Source organism: Cricetulus griseus, chromosome 7, assembly GCF_003668045.3.
Source record: "Cricetulus griseus strain 17A/GY chromosome 7, alternate assembly CriGri-PICRH-1.0, whole genome shotgun sequence".
NCBI classification, from domain to species: domain Eukaryota; kingdom Metazoa; phylum Chordata; class Mammalia; order Rodentia; family Cricetidae; genus Cricetulus; species Cricetulus griseus.
This window is the reverse complement of record NC_048600.1, coordinates 67,685,509-67,713,137: the sequence shown is the minus strand read 5'-3', so window position 1 is coordinate 67,713,137 and position 27,629 is coordinate 67,685,509. Positions and strand designations below refer to the sequence as shown.

The 27,629-nt window shown below is 48.1% G+C and overlaps 1 protein-coding gene across 4 annotated transcripts in view; it reads right to left on the bottom strand.

Annotated features, from left to right (window-relative positions):
* Positions 1-8,295: 8,295 nt before the first annotated feature.
* Positions 8,296-27,629, bottom strand: part of Septin8 (septin 8) — a 28,404-nt gene continuing 9,070 nt past the window's right edge. The window contains exons 2-10 of one of the 4 annotated variants that reach the window (XM_027427532.2): positions 23,651-23,771; positions 21,866-22,061; positions 21,351-21,537; positions 20,404-20,565; positions 19,830-19,926; positions 19,255-19,423; positions 18,973-19,105; positions 18,671-18,861; positions 8,296-9,593 (exon numbers count right to left, since the gene is read on the bottom strand). In XM_027427532.2, coding sequence (XP_027283333.1) covers positions 9,428-9,593; positions 18,671-18,861; positions 18,973-19,105; positions 19,255-19,423; positions 19,830-19,926; positions 20,404-20,565; positions 21,351-21,537; positions 21,866-22,061; positions 23,651-23,771 — 1,422 coding nt within the window. In that variant the 3' untranslated portion in view covers positions 8,296-9,427. The other 3 variants (XM_027427534.2, XM_027427538.2, XM_027427537.2) reach the window with 3 other exon arrangements.

The following is a 27,629-nucleotide window of genomic DNA, read 5'->3' as shown; positions in this document are numbered from 1 at the left end:
GTGCGCAGGCGCACTCTGAGCTAGCCCCGCCCAATCTCGGGTGCCCTTGGCTTCGTGAAGGCCGCATGCGCAAGGACTTTGGCGTTCATCTCCACGGACGCCATACCGAGGCAGAGCCTGCGCGGTTGTGCTAGTCCTCAGGGCTGCAAAGCTAAGGTTTACTTTGAGGCCCTGGGGACACCTGGCTCGCTCAGATTGCGAGGACCTTCTGGGGCTGGCCCTATCCCAAGTGTTAAAAATAATAATGGATAATAGCGCATCAGATTCTGATTAATCCTATTTCAATGAGGGATATCAGAGGTTGGGTTCTGTTTCTCTCTGCCGTCTGCCTTCACCGGCGGTTTGAGACTTTGAAAAAATGTGATACATGACCTTCGTCTCTTTGGTTGTACGCACACGTGTACATCTGTGCATTCCTCAACCGTTAAATTGAGTGTCCGGCGCTTCATTACATAGGTGAGGGCTTTTGTTTGGGGGCGGTGCCATGAATTGAACCTTAGGCCTCAGGTATGCTGGGCAACAGCCCTACTACTGATTTATGCTCCTGTTTCAAACTGAGCTCTTTGAAGACAGAGGTTTATTTCTGGCCTGAGGTATCTCAATGAAAATAATATAATAATAATAGTAGTAATGAGGACGTGGGGGTTGGAGAGATGGCTCAGGGCTTAAGAGCACTTGACTGCTCTTCCAGAGGTTTTGAGTTCAATTCCCAGCAACCACATGGTGGCTCACAACCATCTGCTACAGGATCAGATTCCATCTTCTGGTGTGCATGAAGACAGAGCGCCCATATACATAAAATACATGAATAAATAAATCTTTTTAAAAAGGTCATGACTAAGCCTGGCAGTGGTGGCACATGCCTTTAATCCCAGCTCTCGGGAGTCAGAGGCAGTGAGTTCGAGACTAGCCTTGTCTACAAGAGTGAGTTCCAGGAGGGCCTCCAAAGCCACAGAGAAACCTTGTCTCGAAAAACAAACAAACAAAAGTCATGACTGCTCCTGGGTATGGTGGAGGAGAAGCTTTATTGTAGATAAAAGGAAGAGCATAGTCAGAGGCAGGGACATCTGGGAGAGTGAACATGACCAGACTGAGCTGGGCCATGTGAGAAGAGGGGAATGGAGGGAGCAATTGCCAACTAAGAGGAGTATCCTGGGTCAAGAGACTGGTATAGCCAAAAGGGCTGGATTATATGGGAAAGGGCGGCTGTGGGAAGGGCAGCCCAGCCCCTGAGCTATATAGAAGTTTAGGGTCGGGGTTGGAGTGTGTCAGCCATACCCTTTAACAGGTAGGGACTGAGAGATGCTGGGAGAACCTGGTGTCCAGGTCCACTTTGATATGTTAAATAGGCACCTCAGCAGTTTGTTCCGGGTTTGAGATCTAACCCTAACAGTATCCAACCATGAAACTGGCTCAAAGACAAAGCTCCTTCTAAATAGCCACTTGCTCAACAAAACTGGTTTGGATTTTTCAGTTATGTGAGAGTTGTTTTGGTTTTGGCTTGATACAGGGTCTCAACGTATACACCATGCTGACCTTGAACTCACAGAGATCCTTGACTCCCCCGTGCTGGCATTAAAGGCATCTTCATCATGCCTAGAAGTTATAGGAGAGTTTAAGTTGCAAATAATTATAAAGTGTGTTTTGTGTTAACATTCAAAATGTTCATCTTGGAGCTGGAGAGATGGCTCAGCAGTTAAGAGCACATACTGCTCTTGCATTAGACTAGAGTTAGGGGCCCAGCACCAAAGTCAGGCCTTCACAACTCCAGCTCTAGGAGATCCTAGGCCCTCTTCTGGTCTCTGTGGGCACTATACACACATGCATATATATATACTCATAGGCACACAATACACTTAATTAAACTTTAAAAAAATAGCCTGGGGGCTGGAGAGATGGGTCAGCAGTTAAAAGCACTGTCTGCTCTTCAAGAGGTCCTGAATTCAATCCCCAGCAACCATCTGTAATGATACAGATGATATACAACCTCTTCTGGCCTGCAGGCACACATGCAGGCAGAACACTGTATACATAATAAATAAATCTTTAAAAAAAATAGCCTGGGGGCTGGAGAGATGGCTCAGAGGTTAAGAGCACCAGCTGCTCTTCCAGAAGTCCTGAGTTCAATTCCCAGAAACTACATGGTGGTTCACAACCATCCGTTATGAGATCTGGTGCCCTCTTTTGGTGTGCAGATATACATGGAAGCAGAATGTTGTATACATAATAAATAAATAAAATCTTAAAAAAAATAGCCTGATGGTGGTGGCACACGCCTTTAATCACAGCACTTAGAGGCAGAGGCAGGTGGATCTCTGAGTTCGAAGCCAGCCTGGTCTACAGGTCGAGTTCCAGCATAGCCAGGACTACACAGAGAAACCCTGTCTCAAAAAATAAATAATAACAATAAATCTTTTAAAAAATGTTTCTCTTCAATACATCACACAATTGGCCATGAATGTTAGTAAAATGTTCTATATTTCTCAAATGTGCTGAGTAGGAGAGACCCATTTCTTTATGATAATATAGACCACCATAGGACAACTGTTGCTAATAGATGATAATCCCTCATTGATGGGGGAGGTCCTTCTGTGTATATGTTTGTCCTATTGGTTGATAAATAAAGCACTGTTGGCCAATAGGGGAGCAAGTTAGGCAGGACTAGGAGAGGAGGAGGATTCTGGGAAATGTAGGAAAAGGACACAGTTGCCATCTAATCACCGGGAAGACAGGACGCATTCCGCCGGCGTCCTGGAAAAGATAAGTCTTTATAAAATATATAGATTAATAATTATGGTTGATAATTAAGACTGAGCTAGCAGATAAGAAATCCTAGTCATTGGCCAGCAGCATTGTACTTAATATTAATCTCTGTGTGTTAATTTGGGCACCCATGTGGCAGCAGGCACAGGTGGCTTGGCAGAAAGATTTATCATTACGCCTCATCATTTTATTAAAGTTTTATATTTATTTATGTATGCGCACCAATACGCGAATGCCAAGATTCATGTGTGGAGGTCAGAGGACAACTTTCAAGAGTTGGTCTCTTCGTCCACTATGTGGATCTCACCAATGGAATTAAGGTAGTCAGGCTTAGTGGCTGTACCCACTGAGCAATCATGCTGGCCCCTAAACTTTTTAAAAGATGTCTTTATCCTAAAGTAATCCAGCTTCCTAGTTATGCCTACTTTACCTTGTATAATCCTGCATTCAAATGCATGCTACATGACATTACACTACACTGAGATATAGAGGCCACTATAAGCGTCTGGAAGCTAGAGACTTCAGATATGACCATTGTACATTGAGTCGCATGTGGTGAGATAAAGGCAGGCATATTTCGTGAGTTTGAGGCTATCCTGGTCTACATAGAGAGTTCCAGGACAGCCAGGACTATGTAGACAGACCCTGTCTTAAAACAAATCATTTGATCCACACATTATGAAATAGGTAGTAGTTGTTGTCCTTACTTTATAAATAAGGAAAATTCTTTCAAGGTCCCCTAGATGGCTACCTGACTCAGAAAACATGTTCTCAGTGAGCCCAACATCATTGTGATTAAAATTTCCCCAGACCCTGCCCTGCATATCTCCTCTCCCTACTTTATACATCACTACAGCTATCTGAAAGTCAATACATATGAAATATACATATAAACTTTTAAAATCGCATTCACTGATTTATTTTGGTGGGAGCAGGGAGGCACACGTGGAGGTCAGAGCACCTCTGGGGAGGTCAGTTCTCTTCTTCTACCACAGAGCCTGGAGATGCAATTCAGGTCATCATGCAGGCCAGCATGGCCTTTATCCACTGAGCAATGTTGCTGATCCTACATACAAACTTTATTAAGACGTTATTGATGCCTTGTACCCTACAATTCATCAGTTTAAGTTGCACACTTCATTGGGTTTTGCTAACATGAGTAGAAGTGCATGACTAGCACCACATTCAGCTTACAATATTTTCTTCACCCTAAAAAGACATTCTGTGCTTACAGGAGTCGTTTCTTCCCGGCTTCCTTCATGACCCATGATCTCCCAGTACCCTGAGTCCTAGACAATCATTTTCTTCTCTATGTCTTTACCTGTTATGGATAGCTCATACAAATGGAATTACATCATGTGTGGCTTTTTTGAATGAATTCTTCCACCTTTTTAGCAAGATTGATGTTATAAACTTTGCTTGCCTGTATGTATGTATGTACGTATGTACATATGTACATATGTATGTGCACCATGTGAGTGCCTGGTGCTCAAGGAGGCAAGAAGAGGGAAACAACAAAACAAAACAATCCAAAGCATTGTCAACTCCAAGGTGAGACTGTAGCTCAGTTGGAAGAGAGTTTGCCTGGCATGCATGAGGCCCTGGGTTCATCCATAACACCTTCTCTGGGTGAATGTCCCTAATTCCAACACTTGGGAGATAGAGGAAATTCAGAAGTTCAATGTCATCCTGGGCAAAAGCCTAAAATACATGAGATACTGTTTCAAAAAAAAAAAAAAACCAATATTACCAGCTCCCTATAAATTCCTTGTATCTCTTTCCATCATTATTCAACATCCCAAGGCTACTGTGATGGTTTGAATAAGAATGGCCCCCATAGGCTCATAGATTTAAATACTTGGTCACCAAGAAGTGGCACGGTTAAGAGGTGTGACCTTGTTGGAGTAGGCGTGGCTTTGTTGGAGGAAGTGTGTCACTTGAGATTTCAAATGCTCAAGCCAGGTTCAATGTTTCTCTCTTCCTGCTGCCTGTCTATCTGAATGTAGACCTCTCAGCTACTTCTCCAGCACTATGCCTGCCTGTGCATCACTATGCTTCCCATCATGATAATATTGGATTAAACCTATGAAACTATAAGGCAGCTCCAGTGAAATGTTTTCCTTTATTAGAGTTGTGATGGTCATGGTGTTTCTTCACAGCAGTAGAACACTGACTCAGACAGCTAGTATGCAAGTGGATAAATGCAGAAATGACTGGACTACCCTTAGAGGAAGGGATTATCACTTTTTCTTTGAGACAGGGTCTTGTGTAGCCCAGGCTGCCCTCATATCTACTACATAGCTGAGGATGACCTTGAACTTGTGATCCTCCTGCTTCCAACTCCCAAGTGCTGGGATTTCAGGCATGCACCACAACACTGCCTTTATGCGGTTCTGGAATCAGATCCAGGGTGTTACATATTGTAGGCAAGCACTGTACCAACTGAGCTACATCCACAGCTGCAATTATCACCCTTCTGGATAAAGTGCAAACCAGACCCCGAGATCAAGGCTCAGTAGCAGTGCAGACTGTAGGTCAGGAGCCATCCCAAGACTGAGGAGCAGTTTCTTGATGCTCCTCCATCTGGTCTCATGCACCCAGAGCAGTCCTGTGAGATGCAGGTTGTATGGTCAGGCACACCAGATATCCCATGAAGACAGGGATTTTGTCTGAGGCACAGGTTTGTTTAGGGAAGAGGTGTGAAGCATGGGTATAAGGGAGGAAGAGGGGGCAGAGTCTCTCACTCACTACTGGGATCAGACTTTCACAGTCCTAGGGACCTACCACTCAATATCACAGCGAGTCTTAAGATGCAGTCGCCCCCAGTGGCAAATGAGCCCACCAAGCCCACCTCTCTCTCGTAGGTGCCCCAACTGTAGGGTCACAACATGCCTGGATGTAGGCTCCACCATGCTGGTGCCTAGGGTGAGAGGTGTTAGCTATCTCTGAGTCCTGCATTGCCTTTGCTCTCCTGGCACCTTCTGTCAGAGGACCCCTGGTGGCCTTTCAAGTTCCTCAAGCCTAGGCCGGACTTGAGCAGCCAGTGGCCTATGCTGCATCTCCAGTGTCTCCTTCCATAGTGCCCAAAGCTTGCCCTCCTGATGCTCATCCTGCATGGAGATGATTTGCACACCTGTGCCTTGGTAACAATCCATTACCTCTTCTCCGGTACCCAGGACCCTATGCTCCAGGGAGTGGTCTCCTCACATAGCTATCAGGTGCTTCTGCCTTAGAACAGGCCACCACTGAGGTGTTTAATTCCATCTGGGTTTAATTTAATATTTCATTGACCCTTTGGTCACCTGAATCAGGAGGCTCCTGACACTACTGGACCAGGACTCCCCCAAACCTATGCACCACCCTCATCCATTCTTTTCCCAACAAGTCGAGTTGAGCCTGACCTTGCTAGAAATCCTTTCCGGGCTCCCAAAGCTAAGAACGTCTTCCATTTCTTAACTATTTTTAATTATGTGGTATGAGTCTGAGTGTGGGTTTGTACATGTATGTGCAGGTGCCTGGGAAAGCCAGAGATGTTGCATCACCTGGGAGCTGGAGTGATAGGCAGCTGTGAGCAGCCTCGTGTGGGCGCTGGCAACCATACCCTGGTCCTCTGCAAGAGCAATGTGCACTTTTGACCACTGAGCCATCTCTCCAGGCCTTCCTTGAAGGCTAAATTCAACCTGGCTCTTCCTGCTACCTTCCTACATTCATGTGATTACAGGAAGGTAGAGAGGCCTTGGTGGGATGGTGACAGTTGCTAGGACAAGTGACTTCAAGTCTACTTCCAGAACTGTGACCTAGTTGTGCCCATGAACTTGGCTCTTAGTGACTCTGACACTCTTCTCTGAGAGGAGCAGGAGGCCCAGATGCTGGAGGGAGAGCAGAAGCTCCAGATTCACTGCAGATTTGCTTGGCCATCAGAGTTTCACTGTGGATCTGTCAGGAGATGTTTTCCCAGTCAACTTTCCAGACTTTCACACGCCCCCTGACCTTGTCCACTTTGAGGATGGGGATACTGCTGCCTTCCCTTGGCTGATCTCAGTCTCCAAGGAAACAGGAAAATATGGCTTGTGTGTCCAGTTCCAAACCTTCAATACAATGTTTATTATTATAATATCCTTTGTGAGCTGGAGAGATAGCTCAGTGATTAGGAACACATGCTGTTCTTGCAGAGGACCTGTGTTTCTTTCCCAGCACCCGCATGGTGGCTCACAACCATCTGTAATTCCAGTTATAGGGCATCTGTCTTCCTCCCCTGGCTTCCTGGGGCACCTGCACTCCTGTACATAACCCCCCACATAAACACACACACACACACACACACACACACACACACACACACACACACTTTTTAAAATATGTTCAAAAAGATACACTTTGTGCCCTCTAAAATTCATTTTTGTTCAATTAAGCCTCACATGAATGACCTTTAAAACAAGTATTTCTGGAGGTTATAGTAATATTTTGTTTCTCTAAAAGTGTAGGACTGTCATTAATGCCCTTGGCATTTAGAAGTTTACAAAGGCTTCTGAGGATAAAGCATAGTTGTGTTTGCTTTTGGTTTTGACTTTCTTAGACAGGTCTTGGGAAGCCAGGCTACACTCTAATTCACTGGGTAGCCAAAGATGACCTTGAACTCCTGACCCTCCTGCATCCACTGGCAAAGTGCTGGGATTGTTTGTGTACCACCACACCTGACAGAGACCGTTTTCTCAGAACTGAATCATCTTCAGTAAAGGCTGAAGGCAGGGGTGTGGAGCTATGGATCAGTTGGTAAGGAGTTTGCTATGCAAGTAAGGACCTGAGTTGGATTCCCAGTACCCATGTTGTAAAAGAAAGACGGGTTTGGTGGGGCACACTTACAGTTCCAGCCGTGGGGTGGTGTAGAGACAGAAAAATCCCTAGGAATTGCTGGCTAGCTAGCCTCACTTGCTTGGCAAGTTCCAGGCCAGGAGGAGATGAGAGACCCTGTCTCAAAAAAACAGGTAGTTGATACCTAAAGAATGACATTCAAGGATACCCTCTGGCCTCCACATACCTATGTAGTACACACACACACACACACACACACACACACACACACACACACACACACACACTCCAAAGGGAAAATAAGGTTGACGGAAGATATGAAACTGCAGGACTGTGAAGGCCATGGGCAGTTTGTTACAGCGCCTGTTCAGGAAGCTGGAAGGCATCTTTTTTCTTTCTCCATGTAACCACACTGGGACTGGGAGCAGTGAGCAAACCCACAGCTCCTGGGAAATTTGGGGTGAGGTCTTGCCCTGACCCCAGACGGCCCAGCCTGGGGAGCACCTCTGAGTCTGAGCTGGCAGGCAGTGGGGCTTGAGACCTTTTGCAAAGGGGGTCCATGCGATGTACATTACAAGTCACCACTTCATAGTGACTTGCCAGACACACAATGTGGTTTGGTTTTTCTTCCAGAAGTATTTTCAGTAGCAGGCCACTAGAAGACAAATCTACTCAGCTTGTGGATGCCCCAGTCCCCATGATTAAGAAAACAAAAGCTACTGTGATGTGATATAGGGCTTTAGCCCCTTTTATTTTCTTTTTACAGTCAATTCCATGTGTAAAAGACTTCACAGAGCATTGTGGCTCTGACTGTACCCCAGGGGAGCTGCGGAGGAAGGGGCTGGCTAATCTGGACAGACTTCACTAGGACCTCCACATGGGAACTTTGCTGGGCTTCTTGGTTATAATAAGCAGGAGTTGACAGAGTCTCCCTGAGACTCATCTGTGCCTTTGGAACAGCTGTTTACAACACAGAACACGCAAGGCACAGGCGTGCAACACACCCTTGCACATGCACCACGGCGAGGTGACCCGCAAAGGCTCACAACATACAGAAGCGTGAAAAAAGTGTTATCTTTATATCCCACACCATTCCACCAGACTCTCACGTCTAAAGGACACAGAAGTCACTGGACAAAGACATTTAGACAGCACTATTATGGTCAGTTTCTCTCTTAAATACACACTGCAAAAATATTTTAACTTTCTGTTCTATGAATATTGTATATAAATATCTGTCTGCCTTTGCTCTACTTTACACACATTCACTTAGCTGTCTTTATTCACCTACACACAATCCTTATTGAGGCGTTAGACCGTACTGATCTGGCACTTAAAAAAATATCAGACACCGGTTCGTGTGGTTTTAGTTGGGGGCGCGGGGGGATGGAGGTCATCCTTCCGGATGTGCTTCTGTTAGTAAGGCAAAATTATGCAAATGAGGAAATGGCATGGCGTTTTGGTCTGTTACGAAGCATGAAGGTTAAATCACTAAGGGCAGTTTCATTATGGAAAACTGGTGCTGTTGACAAGGTTTCTCCTCAGGTCAAATGATTACGGGTAACTTTCCCGCTCCCTTTAGTTTGAACAATAGGTTCACATTTCTCAGAATCCAAACATGGCCATCTACACTCTTTAGCCTCAGAGAGACCATGTCACACTTAGCAGACTACCTGGGAACGAAAGGGGTTGGGCCACCCCTGATGGAAATCAAAACCGTTTGCACTTTTGGTTATTGATATGTGAAAACTAGGGGGAGAGGGTGGGGCTCTGTTCTAACATTAAAAACCATGGTCTCCAGTTCCACACCCTGATGGTCCTGAGCTGGCCCCCATGTGGCGAAACTGCTGCCTCAGAGGAATCCTTCCCTCCACGTCGCATCCCTGACCAGGCAGCTGCAGCACTGTAAGGCGGGCCACCAGCTGCTGCAGTTCAAGGGTTCCACATTGGTTTTGGTCATCATCACTTTAGAGTTGGAGAGGCTCATGCCCGACTGCTGTGCTCCTATATCTGATCTGCTAAAGAAAGCACAGGTAGACATCAACTTGGTCCTTCTGGCTGACATGTTCTGTGCTGAAAGGGGTACCCATGGCCCTTCTTGTTCCTTTGTGGGCTCCAGAAGATGCACTGAGCATGACGGCTATGACAAGAGTCGGTCGGACTGTAGTCCGTGCTTTCTGTTTGTGGTCATGCTCTGTGCTCCCTAGTATGGCAAACCTTGAACTCATGGGGAAGGGTTTTGGCCAATGAGGAACAAGAATACAGGCAGTTTGATGGCCAAGGTGGGGAATGGGCAGAGGATCTGAGTGCTTAAATCGAGTGTGTGGTGACAGGCATAAGGTGGGGGCCGTGTCAGCAGCCCTCAGGACAGATTAGGATGGAATGGTAGATTAATGATAGTTACTGAGGTTGGAGATGAAGGTTCCTAGGACGGTAGAGTTAATGCTATGAAGTAGGGTACTTATACCATGTTCAAAGTGCCTCACGTGACCATCTTGGCACTCGACTGCCCGTTCCTGTGTCTGATGACTGTTACCAGTCTGTGCTGACACCCATCAGTGCTTAGCAGTACACAGGCTTCGAAGTGCTTGTGAAGCCACACCAGAGAAATCTGTGGTTACCCTCCTAGACCAATTCTGTTTCACCTCCCAGTCAGCCTCTCTGCTACCACCCTGAGACCTCCAGGACCTGTGAACTCTTTGGCTTTAAGTGTCTCATAATGAGACTGGGAGAAAGTTCTAGAACCACTGGGGAAGCTCCTCTGTTCTCAGAGGAAAGTTGTATCAGGACCAGAAGAAGTAAAGTGGCCTGAAGCTGTGACCCTGCCTCCCCTCTCTGTCCTCTGGAACCAGGAAGTCAGGGAGAAGGCTGCACACTTACTTTTCCTTCCTCAGCTAGGGCTGGCTCTGTCCCTCAGAGCTGGAGTAAGAGCTAGTGTGAGCCCTCCTCCACCTGAAGGATGGGGCTGGTCCTCGGGTGTTTTTCATTTTCTGAGACAGGATCTATGTGGTCAGGGCTGGCTCAGAACTCACAGAACTCCACCTGCCTCTGCATCCCCAGTGCTAGGATTAAAGGGGTGCACCACCATGGCTGGTTCCCTCACAGACCAATTCTTGCTGTTCTGCCTGCCAGGCTTGCCAGGTCCTTCCAGCTTCTTAGACTTAGTCGAAAACACAAGAGCAGCACTTCAGTCCCAACCACCCTGCTCCGTCTCAGAGATGGGAAGTCTCTCTGGATCTGAGTGTCCCAATGTGCTGGTGATTTCCCTGGTGGACTTTGAAGCCCTACAGTTCCCTCATCCAGAGGACTTCATGCTAAGGATGCTTCTGTGACACATATGAAGAGGATGCAGAGTCCCATGCTGCTGACTGGGTGTGAGTCCAGCCTACCCTGCCTGCCCTGCTGCTAGGAGACCTGCATGGATGACAGGGAAGAAGCCAGCTGCCTCTCTGAAGCCATAATCAATACCATGGAGCCAAGTTGGCCAAGATGCCAGCTGGACCTGTGTCAGTCCCCAAACTGGGGACTTGAATGACAAGGCCATAAATTCAGAGGTGGTTCATGAAGCTTTGTCACTGTGAGAGGCAATTTTATAAATGAGCTAAGCCATGGGGTGGGGATGTGGGTAGGAGTAGGGGTGGGTCTGTTGCCAGATGCTCACTGTGTGGTCAGGGATCAGACAGGCCACATTGTGAGGCCAGGGTACCATTTTTCCTCTTTGTTGGTTTTCCTTATTGGAACTTCCCTCCACACACAATTTATTTACATACAATGTGGACATCAGAGGACAATTTGTGGAAGAAAGTTCTCTCTTTCCACATGGTCTCAGGGAATCAAACTCAAGTTGGCAGACTTACAGCAGCCCTCCCGACTCCTTTTTTCCAGCCCAAATTGCAGCCCAGGCTGACCTCAAGCCTAAAAATCTTCCTGCTTCAGCCTTTGGAGTACTGAGATCACAGGCACATGGCACACCTGACTGTCAGAAGTTTCTGTAAAAATATACTTGGAATGGATTTCAGTGCTGCAGGAGACCTACTTTCCATTAAAAGAACTGTTGTGCATCCCTTACTAGAGTCATATATACCTGGAACCCTGTCCTCTGGGTCTTGTTAGTAACTGTTCTCCAGGTAGGTTCTGGGAAGACCAGGAGACAAATGGGGATAAGGGTAGGGAGCTGACAGTAGCCAGAAACCTGACATTCAGACATCTCCAGTTACCTACAGCAGGCAGGCAAGGTAGACATGCTGACCTGCCTCTTGCTGTTCCCATCCAGAGGCCAACATGCATGAATAGATGCTGTGTTGGGATGGGAGTTCATCTTAAGGGCTCACACCAGTGTGGGTACCCTGTGGCACTGGCTGTCTGCTGCATGCACAGCACCTGGGCCTGTCAACCAGGTGGCTCTAGCTGTAAAATGTCTGAGCTGATCCTATTCTCAAGCTCATGGAGAAAGAATATCATCAGAATGAGGAGGTGGCCTATTACCTGTGTGTCTACAAATGAAATTATTCTTCTTGGGTGGTGAATGCTTCCACTGCCAAAGTACCACTGTGCATTGTTAAAAGACTGCATCAGGGGCCCAGGGTCTGTTCTGTCTCTTCGGTTTTTTACTAGGAACTTACCTCACCTCAACTTATGATTGGATAATATGAACACAATCCATCTTCCTTCTGTACCCACCTGGAAGGGTGAGGGGCTAGTGAAGAACTGAGGCCAGAGGAAATGGAGATGGAGAAAGACCAGAAGCATCTTGTTCTTTTCAACTACCAGTCCACCCTTCCTTCCAAACATTTCCATCTCCCGAGGCATCCCACCTCCACAAAACCATCTCAGGCCCACAACCCACACCATCACACTATACTTTAACAGTGACCACATTTCCACTCTTCCCCTGTGATCCTGATAGGATGTCAAGCTTTAGCTCAGAAATTAAGGATGCAGAAAACCAATATTCAAATTGTAGCTCTTCCAGTTGCTTGCTGTGCTGCCTTAGGTAATTATGAAGTCTCTCTGGGACTTCCCCTATAAAATGTGGTCAGAAATAGTATCTAATCACAAGATGATGAGGATTAGAGATGTTAGAGCATGTCATTACAAGAGCTGAGAACACATACGTGTTAGCTGTCCCAAGCCAAGTTTCCTCAGTAAAGATGTAAACTCATTGAGGGTAGGGTATGCCTTCTCTCAGTCTTGGACCCTATAACTCCTCAAGAGCCACAGACTGCAGATTCTCCTTCTTGTGACTCCTTCGTACCACAAGCACTCACAGGTGCCTGTATCAGGATTCACTAGGAAATGAATTTTTTTTTTCAGGAGATCTGTCCCCACAAAGGTCACAGCAGAAGCAGGCTGTATTTGCCACAGCTACAGAATATTAATATGCTCAAGAAACTCGAATCAGAAAAGCTACTGCCCAAAAATGACACAGCAAAAAACTCAAAATAAATGCAAAATTTAATGAAAACAAATGAGTACAAAGTGGAAGGAAAGGAACAAAAACAAGTCAATGGATAGAGGAGTAAATGGATTAACAACTGAAGTGGTTTTAGAAATGCATGGTAACATAACAGACAAGCAAGCTGGCTTTCCTGGGTCTCTTACCCAGTGTGAGCCCTAAACAAGGGGAGTCCACACACACACACACACACACACACACACACACACACACACACACACACACACACAAACATATACAGGGTCAGTGTGCACCATCACAAAACACCTGGATTCAGGCCACCCAGTATGAGGGAGAACACACATCTTGGTTGGCCTGGAATACTTCTGCTTGATGGTTGTTGACTTGGGTTTCTTTTCTTAGTGCTGGGGAGAGAATTCAGTCCCCAGTCATGCTAGGCAAATTCTCTAGCAATAAATCACATGCCCAGCATTTTTTTAAAAATTTAATACAGGGTCTTGCTAAGTGGCCCAGGTTGGCTTTGAACTTTTGATTCTCCTGCCTCAGCCTCCTGAGGGCCTAGGGATTTGGCATGATTATTAACAGAATCTTTTTCTCTCAAAAGTCCAGGTTTGAACCATAATTTACATGGTGATTCTACCACAACACAAAATGACTAAAGGGAAACATAACAGCAAATGTCAACATGATCCTATGACAGTCCTTATGAAGCCAACAAACGACAGGGAAGGAGGAGTAAATCCAAGCTATACGTGGGGGTCGAATCCCCAAAGGGGCAAGTTTCTTGTTTTTCTTGCACACGAAGGATTAATTTAACCTCAGCTACAGATAACTAAATTCCACACAGCAGGAGAAAAGCTTGCCATGGCTGACAGGATCCATGGGGGGCAACTTAGACCCTAGAAAGTGCAAGCCAAGTCTCCCCAGGGATGCTAGCAAGCTTTGGGCCAAAAGGTGGGCACTGACCAAAGCAGCCTTCCAGTATGCCCAAGTTGTGGCTGGTGAGCTGTAGGAGACAATGGTAGAATTTGCAGGCTCCTGAGTGTCCAGCATGGGGCCAACAGTCCTGTTTTATACAACCGGTGGACCTGTTGGGTCATCCTAGTCTCTATATTATATTGGCTAGAAGAGACTGCTCCGAAGGTCAGGTTTGGACCTAAGTGAATACACCCTCAGATATACAGTGTCCCTAAGAGGAGCCACTGGCCTGCAGTTCACCTCTGCCTCAGACACCAAAGTCCAACATCAGTTCTGCCATGACTAGAGGCAGATGAGCTATGAAGCTCACAAGGTTTCCAAGGCCTGAACCGAATTTTATATTCTTTTGCTTAAAACAGTCTTGGTAAATAGCTAAGTCCAGCCTTGCAGCCAGGATCCACCCTGGACATGGATTTTCCTCAGAGCATCAGCAGACACTATTCTCCTGCTGTGTGGGGCCTCTCACAGGTACAAGAGGTCTTAGGGGCATTGAGCCTCAGTGGACTCACAACCTTCCCCTCCAGCTCACTCTGAATGAACCATCATCTTAGAAATTCAGAAGAAGCCAGACTGGTCCTGGACGAAGAGAGGCAGGCCTGGTAGAAAGGGGGAAATGTGGTGGGAGAGAGATGGGGGTGTAAAAAATTGAACCCCGCATGAATCAGTGTGGTTCCCTCAGTTTCTCAATGAGTGGCCCACTGGGTAATCAGCTTCTCAGGATGAAGTCTTTCTGGGGAGCCCGGGGTCCAGTCTCGAGCTATACAAACACTGAGGACATTAGTTTTCACCCATTTTCAACCCTGAGGCTTGCAAACCATCAGGAGCAGAGCAGAATGGATTTTTGTCAGTACTTTTCTTGTTTTTATTTTATTTTTGAGACAGGATCTCATGTTAGCCAAGCTGGCCTCTACCTCACTATGTAACTGAGGTCAGTCTCTGGCTTCCTACCTCAAGCACTGGCATTACAGACCTGCACCATCACACATGGAAGTGACTTTAAGCGTCCATCTGGAAACTACAGCTGGAGGGGAAGCTCTTAGCTGCTAGGCTTTTGGGTTTTGTTGTTTTTTTCTCCCCCCTACCCCACCTCAAATTGCCCTAATACTTCAGACACCTTTATTTCCTTGCCTCAGCCAGGAAAAAAGTAACAATGACCTTGACATGACAGCCTTCTCCCAACTGAGCACATTGATTGGGAGCAGGCAGCTTATTTGGAGTCAAACACTTAACACACATGCACTTGGTCCCTGTCACCTGTAGCACCTCTAGGGCAGAGACAAGGGCTTTGGGCTGCTGTTCCATTTACATTCACAGTAAAAAGGCTGGGCGTGGTCTTGTTGGGGGTCCACTTCAGTCTGTAAAGAAGTCCCAAACACTGCCAGAATAGGAACTTTATTTCCCACCTCTCCCTATATATCATAGGGGTGCTTTCTATGTAAGAAGGTTTAGAGGTCTTTTTAGTTTAAAAAAAAAATCAGGCAATCTGTGTTACTTATGAAAATAATGGGAAAGATAGATATTATTTGTCTTTACATTGGTGCCAAAATAAAAATTTAGAAGTGTTTTAGAGTTATTGAAATTAAGCTCTAGGTTAGAAAAATTAAATGAAGGGTAAACAGGCGAATTTTGCAGCATGTATACACCAGACCACAGGCCACGCCTAGGCACCACATGAGTCGCTGGCTTGATGATGAACAATTAGGCCTAGAATCACTGGCTGGGGCCATCACTAGAGCGGCCCATAACTGCTCCGTCAAGGAATAGTGACACTGTAAATGGAAGACCAGCCACCGGCTCTGGAAAAAATAAACCTTGTCAGTTTTGGATGCCAGCATTCATGGCTTTGACACGTTTGCATAGAGAGGGGTAGCTGGCCAGGCCCAGGTAGCCTGGGGCCAGCAGGTGGGGACAAGGCAAGGCTGTAAACACTGGAGTCTGTACCGGCTCCCAGTCCATCCTCACACCATGTTATGGGAGAAGGGTCACAAGGTGTAACTCAAGCAACTTAACACATGAAAGTCTAAAGTCCGCTCTTGACATGTAAGTCTGTGCGTGCTTTAACTGAAAAATAAAAATAAAACAAACAAAACAAAAACAGACACATTAAAAGATACGGAGACCAAATCAAACAAACAAAAGACAGCAAGGTGGACACTGGGAAAGGGCAGTCAGTTTGGCATTTGTGATGAGCAAAGCAGGGAACTCGCTTCAGTTTGTGGCGTCCCGGGCTGAGGGTCAAAATCTGATTGGAAGTAATTTCGCAAAAATTGATTAAAATTTAAAGAATGAATACAAACCAACTAAAGCCATTTAACTAAATGGCCATGAAAAAAATTCACTTCCCAAATGCATGCCTGGCCCACCCTATCCCACTGGACCAGTACAAGAGGAGTTGTGGACCCCTAAATCCCAACCAGCTCCACAGGTACAATGTCTTCTCTCCCAGGGTCAAATCGACTGAAGCTCCCTAGTGTAAACCCCGAACAGAAAGGGCTGGCTTTCCAGACCCAGATCTGGGAAACAATATTCCAGGAGACCAGATAGCTGGGACAGGCCTCTACTGTGTCTATCTTCACAGTGGGGTTCTACACTCAACTGCCCTGCAGTCTTTTTTTCCTTTCCTTTTCTTTGAGTCAGGGCTCTTGCTATGTAGCCCAGGCTAGTCTAACAACACATTAAATAGCTCAGATTGACCTCAAAGTTAAAAGCAAGCCTTTTGCCTTTGCCTCCCCCATGCTGGGAACATGGGCATATGCTACCTCACCTGGCTGGCCCTGGGACTTCTCCCATTTTCTTATTTGGGGACACTGCCTACTAACCTCTAGGCCACAGCAGCAGAAAGCAGGACAGTCACTTTGAGTATATAGACTCTGTCCCCTGTCCCTCTCACAAGGAGGCACATTTCTGAGATGCCAGCTTAAAGCCCACACTGGTTGCACAAAAACCTCCACACTCAAAACCAAGGGCTGGGCATGGGACCAGGGCTGAAAGCAACTACAAATTCTCGCTGGGAGGAGCTGGGCCTGGGGTGCTCTGGGAATAGGCAGCTGGGGTGAGTTGTCAGGCATCAGGATGGGGGAAGTCTACAAAAAGGGGGAACACCTGTCCCAAAGCAGAGAGCAAACCTTGGGAACCACAATGTGCATCTATTCCTAAGTGCTTTGCCTACCCCAGGGAGAAGCACTTTAAGTTTGAGGCATGAGAGTTAGAGAAAGTGTGTGAGTGTGTGTGTGTGTGAGAGAGAGAGCACATGCATCAGTAAATGCCACCTAGGGGTGAGGCAGGACATAGTTGAATGAGTTCATGCATCAAGATGTATCCCAGGGTGACAACTAACAGTCCACTCACTGTGTGGGCCTGACCTCTAGACTCCATGACCCCCAGATTGGAAGGCTTGGGTACATGTCTCCTTAAACAATACAAGGGATAATAGGAGCCCAGGAATGAGGGTGAGAATGGATGCTTGCTTACTTTTTGGGTTGGCAAGAAAAAAATGAGACCAAATATAAGCCAAGGGCCAGGGAAACCCAGCCTCACTCACTACTACAGCAGTGAAGAGGCCCCAGATGCTGAGGCGGATGGGAACGCCATGGCGTGATGGGGCCTGAGTCTCTGAATGAAGTAGAGTGGGAGACTGAGAGCTACTGGAGACAGGGTATCAGACTCCAGATAAGAATGTGGGAAAGGGCTGTGGAGAACACCAATATGACTGGGATGCAGACCAGTGGTAGAGAGCTTATCTAGCATGTGCAAGGACCTGGGTTCAATTCCTAGAACCACAAAATAAATAATAGTTGGTTTTTTGTTTGTTTGTTTGTTTGTTTTTAAGAAGGCAAAGAAAAGGAGGAGGCAGTGGGGCGGGAGGAGGAGTAAGCAAAGAAAATGCTAAGGAAACATAGCTAGGAATTCTTCTGTGTCGTTAACTTGACACATCTTAAAACAGCCTCCTTGCCATCTGTCACTCTCTATTCTACAGGAACTGCTCTAGCCCCTACAAGAGGAGCAGCCCTGCTTCCACCTCTGCAGACCTTCCAAAGTGACTGTGTAGAGACGACAGTCTGGGGCAGTGCTGACTGGCCTGCCATTATGAGTCCCTGCTGTTATGTGTCATCATCTACCAGCTAATATGAGTTCCACAACCCCTGCGCCAGAAGTCTAGGGGGATATGCGCCACAGATGCTCAAGCAGAAGCATAGGTTCTTTTGGAATCTGGCAGGAAATGAGGGCAGTCCCACATCCATCCCTCTCCTGGCCTGACAGAATTGTCCCAGTCTCCTGTGGCTACACCTGCTTGGCTGGTCCTGGCTACTTGGCTGTCCATGTGACCCAGCTCCTTCACTGCTATAGCAGTGAAGAGGCCCCAGATGCTGAGGATGCTGTGGGGGGATGAGGATGCTATGGGAGCATGACGGAGGAGAGAGAGATCAAAGGGGAGAGGTGAGTGTAGGGCACGGGGGGCTGGATGGAGAGTAAACAGCTGCCAAGAGAGAGACCCAGAGGGTGAGACATCGAGAAAGAAGACTAGCACAGGAGCAAGAAGGAGGTGCACAGGTAGAAAGCAAGTGAGGAGTTGAGGGCAAACTACAGTGAGCCTGAGGCTGAGCATAGGTGAGTGGTGACCCAGAGGGATGGAGAAGCGGAGAGCAGGAATGACTGAGCCCAGGGGTAAGGAGACAGCCCAGGGAGGGAGATGCCACTTACTTCTTCTTGTCCTTGTCTTTCCTCAAGGGCTGCTGTGAAGTGGCATGCAGGGCCTGAGCCTGCAGGGCCTCCATGGCTGCCTTCCTGCAGTTGAAGGCGTTGGTCTCCTCCTCCAGCTCCCTGCGCTTCTCCTCCACCTTGCGTTTCTCTTCCTGGTGGATTCGCTTCAGGTGCTCGAACTTCTCGTGGAGCTGGGGAGGGGAGAGGGCGGCACCTGGGTATGGGCAGTGTAGGTCTCCCACCTCCGTATCCGCCACCCGCCCTGACACTTCCTCGCCACAGCCCCTCGGCCTGGCACACACCTCCCGTTCCTTCTCCTTCAACTCTAGCTCTGTCTCCTTCACTTTGTTGACGAACATCTGTCTCATCTCTTCCTCCTTCCTCTGTAGCTCGCTCAGGAACTCCTTCCTCTTGGCCTCATATGTCTCTTGGAGGCTGTGGAGACCCAAAGGAGAGGCCAAAGGTAGAACTGAGGCCATCAGAGCGATGGAGTCAGGTAGAAGCTGAGGGCGAGAGGGTGCGGCCTGAGAGAGCAAGTGCTGGTGTGACAAGAGTGGCTGAGGCAGCACAGGGCAGACTATCACCTGAAGGGCTGGCTGTCACCATCACTGTCCTGGAAGCCCATCTCCTCCAACTTGCAGCGTCGGTAGAGCTCGTAGTGCCGACTGTGGGTCTGCTCCCGCAGGTCCTCCATGTTCACCCGAATCAACATCTCCCGCAGCTTCACGAAGTCGCAGTGATTCTCATTCTCCACTGAAAACAGGCGTGAGAAGCATGAGGCAGGCATGCAGACAGGCGGGAGGAATGGCTGGGTGGCAGTTGGGTGCCTTGGTGGCTCCAAAGCATCATGAAGCAAGTGTTCAGATCAGCAGGGGAAAGGTAAGACAATGGTTAGGGGCCTTGGTGGTTCCACACAGCAAAACAAACATGCAGATGGTTGGGGTACAGCAGGACAGTGGTTGGATGCCTCATGAAGGAGGCATGGAGACGGGTAGAGGAACAGCAGGAAAGTGGCCAGGTGCCTCAGGGAGTTCCACAGAGTGAGGTGGCCATGAAGATGAGCAGGGGGATAGCAGGACAGTGGTTAGGGCCTCAGCTGGCAGGACAAGAGGAGACTGAGTTGAGGCCCCAGCTGGGGATGTACTCGCCCCACACTCACCCTGCACCACTCCCCAAGGGTACTGTCGTGCTCGAACCAGCTTGTTGCCCACCTTCACCTCCTCTGTGCTGCCCACCACAGCAAAAGGCAGGTGTGCCTGAAAGGGGGCCCAGGTATATTTGTGAGCACTGAGCAGGGATGAGGGGACAGACTCTCTCACCACCCCTGCACGCTAGGGAGGCTCTGGGGTTAGAGGCTCACTTCCTATCTGTTCTCGACTCCTGTCTGGGTTTTCCTGCCTGTGGGGTGCTCTTCTCAAGGGCCAGTAGAGCTCACTGACAGGACCTGTAACTCTGGCCATGCCTGTACTTGCTCCCTCAGGCATCATTTTCCCACACTTAGTCTAGAACCTGTGACACTAGATCTAGTGGATCCTTAGTGCAAACCAACATCCAAATCCTCTAGTCTGGTGCCCCCAGAATTCAGGCCTGAGAGGTGTGGAATGCCCACCCACCCTGTGCTGGAGACTGGAAAGATAACATTCTGGGAAGCTGAGTCCCCAGGGACTAGGTCACAGACTTGTGTCTCCAAGCCCTCTGGTTCTGGAGCCTTGAGGCCCTTGTCCAACACTCACATTCATGACTGCATTGATCTCTGCAACAGCCTCATCGTCCGTGGGAAACTGGTAGATCTGCACTCCATTGCTGACCAGCTCACCCATGATCTTGATCTTGAACTTGTGGAGTTCGCTCTTGGAGATGGTGTCAGCCTTGGCAATGATGGGAATTATGTTCACCTGTGAAGGTTAGGGGAGGAGGCAGCTATTTTGAATAATAGTCACTGACCATGGACAAGCACTAAGAGGGGGAAATCAGGAAGACAGTGGCTCCAGTGAGCAGTCACAGTCCAAACTCAGCCATCTGTGGCCACTGTGATATCTGGACCCCTAGGCATATTCAACTTGGACCCAGAATGCTCTGAAGGTCCAAATTGGCCTAGGGTCTGACAGATCCAGTAGTGGTGACCAAGCTACCCACTAAGCAAGTAAAATGACCCAGGAGTAGCAGCTATGGAAAAATGCTCCCGGGCCAAGGTTACCCCATTTTTCATGGTGACAATAACTCCTGAGATGGAAAGGCAGTCACAAGGGCTGAGAGATAACTAAGGGGAGCACATGTCTTCCAGGACCCCAACCCTTCCTGACATCCTATGAAACTGTCCTGTACCCTCATTCACAATCCAATTCTGAGTCATTCTCCTCTCCTAGTGGGGAAGCCATGTCAGACAGGAAAGAAATGCCAGGGGAAACTAGAGATTAAGAGGCCGGGATGGAAGTGGGACACTCTGGGCAGAGGGTCAGCAAGAGAGGTTAGTTACAAGGAAGGAAAAAAAAAAAAAAAAAAAAAAAAAGCAAGGCTCCAAATGAGAAGGAAGTTGCTGAGAACAGAGCTCTGAAAAGCTCAGTGAGGGCCAGTGAAATAGCCAGAGAGGACCAAGCTGACCACAGGATAGCCAACTGCAGTCACCCACCGCCTTCCAGAGGTGAAAGAAAGAGGTCAGGTGACAAGGAAGGGCACACACCTTGCTATCTAGTTTCTTCATGGTTACCAGGTCCAGGGACTTCAGGGAGTGCCCCGTGGGAGTGATAAAGTAGAGACAAACATGGATCCTCGTGTCATGGTAGTCAAAGAGTGAACGGCGGATCTTCAACTCCTCCTGTAGATAGTTTTCAAACTGTGCGTCGATGTAGTCAACTATGGGCCTGTAACTACAGACAGCTTCATCACCTGGGAGGCAGGCAGACACTGGCTGCAGCATGAGCAGCCCAGAGCCCAAGACAGGCTATCCCCACTCTCCTCCCTGGGACCAGCTTTGCCCTATCTGGTATAGGATTGGCCTCTTCTCCTATACCCTCCTAGAGAAAGAACCGCTCTGTCAATGGCCCAAGACCTCAGCCCTTCCCCAGCAGCCTTCCCAGGTCATCTTAGAGCTGTATGTACAGGGCAGTTTGAAAGTGCTTGGGATGTTTTTTCAGGTGGGGGTCAACAAGTTCAGAGTGGACAAGGGTAGGTGGAGCCGCCCTTCCCGCCTCTTGCCTGTCATCCTTATTGATCTGATCCCCAAAGCCCACAGCATCCACGATGGTCAGTTTGAGATGAACATTACTCTCTTGGAGGTCATAGGTCTGAGGCCGCAGGCGTACACTCTCCTCATGATGACTAGCTTCCTCAGTCTCAAAGGTCGTGTTGAAGAGTGTATTCATTAGTGTGGACTTGCCGATCCCAGTCTCCCCTGGTGAGTGGGGACAGCAGGGAAAAAAGCGAATATCAAAGGCTAGAACCGGGGCTGTCTAGCTAGATGAGGTGAGGCTCAAAGGCCCTCAGCTGTAGAATGAGACAGGGGAAGGAAGCTGCCTGCTCCATTCCTCACTGCCCTGTCCTTGGTAGCCTCTGAAAAGTGTGGGGGCTGTTGCTCAGTTTTAGAGTACTTGCATGGCATGTATAAGGTTTTAGGTTTCCATCCCAACACCAACCCCTACCTCCCAACCCCAACCCCCAAAAAAGGTCTGTAGAATGGCTCAGGGGTAAAGGCACTTGCTGCCAACCTAGCAACCCAAGTTTAATCCCTGGGACTCAATGGTAGGAGAGGAGAAGTGACCCCAAGTTGTCCCCTGACTTCCACTGTCATGTGCCCCCTCAAATAAAATGAATAAATTTTTAAAGTGGAGGGCAAAGGAAAAGGAAAAGAAAAGAAAAAGAAAACAATATTCAGAAGAATCATAAAGGAAGCCTTTGATGTAAGACATGGCTATTCAGGGCATGTGACATTTCCCTAGGGAGTGGGGAAAAGGCAGTACCAGGCTATGGAGATACCACTGTATGCTGGCTTCAAAGGGACCTAGTCACAAAACACAGCTTATTCTGAGCATCACCCTTTTTTGGTCAAGGTGGTCATCAGTCCACAGGAACAGGACCTGAAACTACCAGGAGCTGTAGCCTGAGCAGCCTCAGCTTCTCGTGGTCTCCTTCCCAAGGGATACCTGCAGAGGGCCCTGCACAGTCTTTGTGCCTCTGGGAGTCCTAGGCTTTGGACACATGGAGCCTCCCCAGTCAGGTTGTGTTTGTTCCAAAGTGTACTAGAGTTTTACCCTGTGATCTGGTGACAAAGTAGGGTCTCATTCATCATCGTATCCTTGTCACATAATAAGACGGAGAGATTTTTTTCTTTTTGGGTTTTTCAAGACAGGGTTTCTCTGTGGCTTTGGAGGCTGTCATGGAACTAGCTCTTGTAGACCAGGCTGGTCTCAAACTCACAGAGATCGCCTGCCTCTGCCTCCCGAGTGCTGGGATTAAAGGCATGCGCCACCAACGCTGAGAATTTAAGGACTTATTTTTATCTATATGTGCATGTCAATGTGAGTGTATGTGTGAATACCTATGGGAAGTGAGAAAGGGGGTGTCCAGTCCCCTGGAACTAGAGCTACAAGTAGTTGTGAGCCATCTGACATCGACTGGTGCTGGGAACAGATGCCCTATCCTCTGGAAGAGCAGCAAGTGCTCTTAAGCACTGGGCCATCTTTCCAGCCCTGTGATTTTTTTTAAATAAATGAATGAACTAGTGACTGTGGAATTTCTATGATAAACACCACTGTTTAGGCAGTACTTTCATGGAACCACTTCTGTTTCCTCTTTGTGGTGACTCTGAGTCAGGTCCTGGCTTTAATCCTGTTCTTGATCCTGGCAGAGGCAAGGCCAAAGCCTAAACCCAAGATCTCCCTCTTCTTGGGAACCCTCCACCCCAGCTTGATAGGTGCCAGAACAGCAGAACACTGTCTCCAAGAAATCTCTCCTATCTTCTGCCCTGACCAGGCCACCACTTACCCACACAAAGAATGTTGAAGCTGAAGCCCTGTGTGACTGACTTGCTGACCAGCTGGTCAGGGAGGCTGTCAAACCCCACATGGCCGCCCAGGGACAGGCTCCGAGGCTCAGGCTCTGCGTTCTGCCAAGAAAAGCACAGCATGACAGTGAGCTCCCTGAGGGAAGAAATGTCTGTGTCAGACCAGCCCTGATGCTGGTGCCTGAGTTCTCAGCACCACCCAGGATATACCTTGAAGTCATCAGGGTTCCAACTCCATGCTACACTCCCATAGAAGGCCCCTGAGTTCCCCCCACCCCCACACATTAGAGACCAGCTGGCCTTGAACTTGCTATCCCACTGCCTCAGTCTCCAAAGTGTTTAAGATTATAAGTGTGAGCCGGGCATTGGTGGTGCACGCCTTTAATCCTAGCACTCAGGAGGCAGAGGCAGGCAGATCTCTGTGAGTTCAAGAGCAGCCTGGTCAACAAGAGCTAGTTCCAGGGCAGCCTCCAAAGCCACAGAGAAACCCTGTCTCAAAAAAAAAAAAAAAAACAAACAAAAAAAGAGGAACAATAAGGCCCCTGAAGAGAGTCAAGGCTGGACTCAACTTTGTGAGGATGATTTCTCTGGTTTACCTGGGAATGGGAGTAAGATACTACCCTGAGGGCAGGTTTGCAGGTCCGCAGAGCTCCATGTTGGGCAGAACCATACCTTTCATCCTCTGTACCTATGCCCTAACCACCACCAGGGACAGGAAGGCACACAGGAGTCTCTCTTGTCCATAGCTCCACAGTGGAGCTCTGAGCAATGTCAAGGCAACCTTTTGTAAATGTGGACACAGCACAGTGGGCAAAAGAGTCGCGGGGGTAGACGGGAGGCCCTGTGGCTTCTGCTACACGAGAAACTCCTCAGCACCTAGACATCAGCTCTCTACAGTCACACCCTGCTGCCTTGGCCTGTACCTCTCTAGCCAGTCTGGCTTCTGGCACAAAAACCTAACCGGCCTCAGGATACCGACACCTGTCCCTATCATGCCTAAGTATGTCTATAAGCAGTCTAGATCTTACGTGACTATTCTACCCATTACAAACAAGCCAGGTTTGCTCTAAACTTGTTTTCAAAGACTTGGTGGAGCCTATTTTTCACAATGACCCTTCCTCCCTATCATCATCCCCAGGGCATCACGGCCTAATTTACCCACTCACAAGTCCCGATGGGGCTGCAAATGTAACCTGATGAAGGGGCCATCAGGGGCTTTCTTTCCTTGATGCCCACATCAGAAACAATAGATAGTCTCCCCTGCCACCACCACCCCTTTGTCTGGCATTCAGGCCTTCCCCCCAGGCTCAATTCCATTCCAGCCCCACTGGTTACTTCTAAATTCCTCTCTCTCTCTCTCTCTCTCTCTCTCTCTCTCTCTCTCTCTCTCTCTCTCTCTCTCTCTCTCTGTGTGTGTGTGTGTGTGTGTGTGTGTGTGTGTTTGGGGGGAGGTGTGTTGTTGTTTTGTTTTGAGACAGGCCCAAGCTGGCTTTGAACTTGTGCCAAGAATGGCTTTGAACTTGTATTTCTCGTGCCTCTACCTCCCCAGTACTGGAATCACAGGCATTTGCTGCCATACCTAGTTTTATGCAGTGCCAGAGATCAAACCCAAGGCATGCTAGGTGAGCAAACTAGCAACTGAGCTGTGCCTATATCCTCCTCCTTTCACGTTATTTTGTTAATTACTTGGAGGGGTATGGGTGGGCTCACACATGTAAAACACCCCTGCAGGGGTAAAAGGACACTTGTCAGTTCTCTCCACCAGTGTGATTCTAATTCCAGGGACTGAACTTAGGTGGTCACCCTTGACAGCAAGCACCTTTACCCACTGAGCCATCTCTCGGGGGCCCAAGTCTCCCTTTTTTTTTCCCCAAGTCTCCCTTTTAAGCTCAGCAGGTTCCCTGAACTCCTGGGCTCTCAGGGCTCTCTGCCTTTTTGTTGGCACCTGACCTTAGCTGGCCCCTCCCAGACAACGTCTTGTTCCCTGCACCAACCCTTAACATTTTATGCATCTAGGTTCTCCACCTCTTCTCCCCACTTCAGGAAGCTCTCCACAGGCTGGGAAAGCTGCCTGTGTTTCCTATGCTTCCCATCCTTGCCTGCCATGACACCACTGATCATTTTTTAAGTTCACGAACACCATCTTCAAATGCCACCACATTGGAGTGCCACCTGCCCACCTTACAGAGGACTTCATTATTCAGTCTTCCCTCCTGCTTGTGACAGCCTGAGGATCAAATGCAGGACAGAACAGTCTGGAGATTTTTAGGTGAAACTGAAAATCTCCAAAGTTGAGGGCATGGTGTGCTTGCCGAGGAGGCTTTGTATTTTTTCATGCTCTCCTTCCAAGGGTGACACAATCAGAATGCAATCCAACATCCTGAAGTCCGCCTCCAAAACTGACCAAGTCAGCTGTGTCTGGAAACCACACCACCCACATACACACCACACACACACCACATATACATACACACAAACACACACCCCACATATATATAACACACACACACACACACACACACACACACCACATATACATACACACACACCACACTACACACACATACTCATTCCACAGCAAAACGCTTGCAGAAGAAGGAGAAGAAAGGAAGGAAAGAAAGGAGGGAGGGAGGGAAGAGGAGGAAGAGGAAGGAAGGAAGGAAGGGAGGAAGGAAGGAAGGAAGGAAGGAAGGAAGGAAGGAAGGAAGGAAGGAAGAACAGGCCAACCTATGCCTCACTTCCCCCAACTACAATTCTGGGCTCCAAAGGCTATAAGAGCACTGAGGATGGCACAAGCCTACCTACCCAGGCTTAGCAGCCCTGCCTCTTCTTCCCTCACACAATGCAGCTTTCTCTATGAAGTGTGGAGGACAAGGAGGTCATCACCCCCAAGTTATTGCCCAGGCTGCACTGTGTCTACCAAGGAACATCAGGGACCAGAGTGGACATCCATCTCTGGTGTACCTACAAACACAGAATAATAGCTACTGCCTTGACAGAGACAGTGTCCTTCCCTGTCCTCAGGAGACTGAGATTGACTCTCACTAATGCCACCCTTCCTGATCACACATTTGGCATCAATAACTCATGACCCAAAGTGTCCTACTTACTGCAAATTGTCACTCTCTCCTCAGATGTTTGCTAGCCTGAGCAGTCATAGCACAGGAAGAACTAGTAATAACCAGTGTCCCCTACATGATGGATGCAATGACCAGGACTCAGAATATCAGGTCTCCAGCTGGGGAACAATCAGCATGGCGCAGAGCCAAGTAGCTCAGGGAGCCTTTATGACTAACCTGTAATCGTCTGTGGAGCTAGCCTAAGACTAAAGCCCTCTCAGAAAAGGTAGCAGGGCCAAGAAAATGGCAGAGTAGTTAAGGAGCTACGTCTGCCCAACCTCTGGTCCCTTCGCTATGTGTCTGGCATATATCCCTAGCTGGGTAGGACCTTAGCACTGTGACTGCTAATCTTCACAGAACAAACATGCACAGGATAGGAGAGAGTGGGGAAACTATTAAGAGGAGGCAAGGAAGGCCTAGGCATCTGAGTTTGCAGCCTCAGAGAGAAATGGAACTCACAAGACGATACCAGCCATTCGTTAAGAACAACCTTGTTGGGGGACAGGCGTTGGTGGTGCAGGACTTTACTCCCAGCACTTGGGAGGCAGAAGCAGGCAGATCTCTGTGAGTTCAAGGCCAGCCTGTTCTACAAAGCAAGTTCCAGGACAGCCAGGGCTACAAAGAAAAACCCTGTCTCAAAAAACAAAAACAAAAACAAAAAAACAAACAAACAAACAAACAAAGAACTACCTTGTGGGACTGGAGAGATGGTTCAAAGGTTAAGAGCACTCCAAAGGTCCTGAGTTCAATTCCCAGCTACCACATGGTGGCTTACAACCATCTACATGAGATCTGGTGCCCTCCTCTAGCATGCATAATAAATAAATCTAAAAAAAATAAT